The sequence below is a fragment of the Anarrhichthys ocellatus genome, unplaced genomic scaffold, assembly GCF_004355925.1.
Source record: "Anarrhichthys ocellatus isolate YVR2014 unplaced genomic scaffold, GSC_Weel_1.0 scaffold7039, whole genome shotgun sequence".
Taxonomy (NCBI): Eukaryota; Metazoa; Chordata; class Actinopteri; order Perciformes; family Anarhichadidae; genus Anarrhichthys; species Anarrhichthys ocellatus.
This window is the reverse complement of record NW_022287013.1, coordinates 1-2,412: the sequence shown is the minus strand read 5'-3', so window position 1 is coordinate 2,412 and position 2,412 is coordinate 1. Positions and strand designations below refer to the sequence as shown.

Here is a 2,412-nt window from a genome sequence, read left to right as displayed (position 1 = left end):
ACACACTTTAATAAACTGTTGCAGGTTTGTTTTGATCTACACGTTTCTGGTTTCCCATGATGCATTGCAGCCGTACCTCTGTCATCCTGATGTCATGCAGTGTCCTGATGCCGTTGCTAGGGGCGACCATGTCGGTGTATATCACATGCTTCCTCATGGTCCCGCCCCTCATCACCACCTGAGGCTCCTGATTGGACAGACCCGAGCCGTCCTCGGCATAGAAGGTGATGATGTAAGACAGCAGACCGCCGTACGACAGCAGCTAAAGTACACAATAAACAGTAAAGTACACAGTAGAATAAAGAGTAAAGTACACAGTAAACACTGTAAAGTACACAGTAAGAGTGGGCCACAGTACCTGTGGGCCTTGGTAGTGGGGGGGTAGTCTCCAGTACAGCGGGCCGACCAGGTGGCTGGTGTCCAGCTGTCGGGTGTCGAGCAGCGAGTCGCCACCCTGCTGGTGAACTCCAGAAACTACACCCTGCAGGTTAGACTGGCTGACCAATGACAGGAGGGCCGGAGAGTGAGACAAGCTGATCTGTGGAGAGAGAGGCCGTGTTTCAGTACACGTGTACATATGGTGGTGTGTATTTAGGATGTACACATGTGTATATACGTAGTACACCTGTGTACTTGTACTCACAGGTACTCGCTGCAGTCCTCCCTGCTCCTCACAGTCTAAGCTCAGTCCTGAACAGAAACACCGAGAGCAGCCGTCTGGACCCAGAGAGAACCAACCGGAGACACACTCCTCACAGCGCCGCCCGGACACGCCCACCTGGACACAAGGCACGCCCATCAGGACACCAGGACATGCCCATCACACACACACTGAACCGTCCTCAGCACCAGGACACACACACACACACACACACACACACACACACACACACACACACACACACACACAGTACCTTGCACACACACTCCCCGGTGTGTGTACAGTCACACACTCCCAGCGTGGCGTTGCAGAACTTCTCGTCCGATCCCGTGAGGTCGCAGCTGCACGCCGAGCATGCTGGGTAACCGTGGTAACCAGGGGCACAACGGTCACATAACCTGCCTGAGAACCCCTCTCTGCATGGACACTGCCCATTGGACAGCTCACACTGTGGGGCGGAGCTTCCTGCTGCCATGCAGCTGCACGCCTGAAGACACACAGATGTTAGTGTATCAATGCACACATGTGTATTTGTGTTACATCTGTTTGTATTTGTGTGTGTTTGTGTGTATTTGTATATATCTGTGTGTACATGTGTGTGTACTTCTGCGTGTATTTGTGTACATCTGTGTGTATTTGTGTACATGTTTGTGCACTTCTGTGTGTACTTGTGTACCTTGCAGCCTGTGGTGGGGTTGTGACCCCAGTGACCCGTCTCACACCTGTCACAGGTGTCTCCGTGTGTGTGGGGGGGGCAGATACACTCTCCGCTCTCAGGGTCACAGTTCCCTCCGGTTTGATCACAGGTGCATGCTGGGGGAACAGAGCCAGTTAGAGAGAACCAATCAGCAGAGCGACGCTTCACCTCCTCTGTTTATCTACCTGTGCAGCCATCGGCATGGAAACCATAGTAACCACGGCTACAGCGGTCACAGGTATCTCCGGACACGCCCTCCACACACTGGCACCGCCCCTCCTCGTCACAGGACTCAGAGACGGATCCTGATTGGTTGCAGCCACAGGCCCCACATCCCTCCTGACTCTGCAGCCCGAAAAACCCAGACTGAAAAAAGACATTTTAAACATTAATCAGTGATCTTTCACTCAGTGAGATCTGATCATCAGACGTGTGATCGGACCAAACAGCAAACACAGCCGGTCTCAACGCGGCCCGTGGTCCCCTGTTGGTAGTGTAGTTGTGTGTGTGTGTCTCACCTGGCAGCCGTCACAGGTGAGTCCCGTCACGTTCTCTCTGCAGGAACACTGTCCTGTTGTGACATCACACACACTGGAGACGGCACCGCTGACATCACAGCCACACTCTAAGAGAGAGACAGGGAGAGAGAGACAGACAGAGAGAGAGAGAGAGAGACAGAGAGACAGACAGACAGACTTTGAAGGATTAAAACTTTCTGCTCACACTTTAACTACAACTCCCATGAGTCTTTGCTTCTGTCTTAAAGTGAAAAAAGAAACTAAGATCAGTCCTTTTAAATAAACATTAAACTTAATAAAACATTTCACGTCCTGAATTTAACTCAATGTTCATCATCAATCAGTCAACAGAAGAAAAACACTATGTTGTATTTTTCCTAGAGGTTATTGTTACTAAAGTAGTCATGTGACAGCAGAACAAAGAGGTCAGAGGTCAAATCTGAACTGGATTTGAACAGATCAACATTCCTGCTGCTACAAATACAAAACTGTGTGTGTGTGTGTGTGTGTGTGTGTGTGTGTGTGTGTGTGTGTGT

At 50.6% G+C, this 2,412-nt stretch overlaps 1 protein-coding gene across 1 annotated transcript; it reads right to left on the bottom strand.

Annotated features, from left to right (window-relative positions):
* Positions 1-76: 76 nt before the first annotated feature.
* Positions 77-2,389, bottom strand: LOC116380393 (laminin subunit alpha-1-like; the record flags this gene model as incomplete). The annotated part of the gene is made up of 7 exons (XM_031842317.1): positions 1,877-2,389; positions 1,544-1,724; positions 1,338-1,474; positions 915-1,148; positions 644-778; positions 359-538; positions 77-262 (listed from the first exon to the last, which is right to left on the bottom strand). Coding segments are annotated over exons 4-7 (723 nt in total), but the record flags the coding sequence as incomplete, so codon positions are not given.
* Positions 2,390-2,412: the final 23 nt, after the last annotated feature.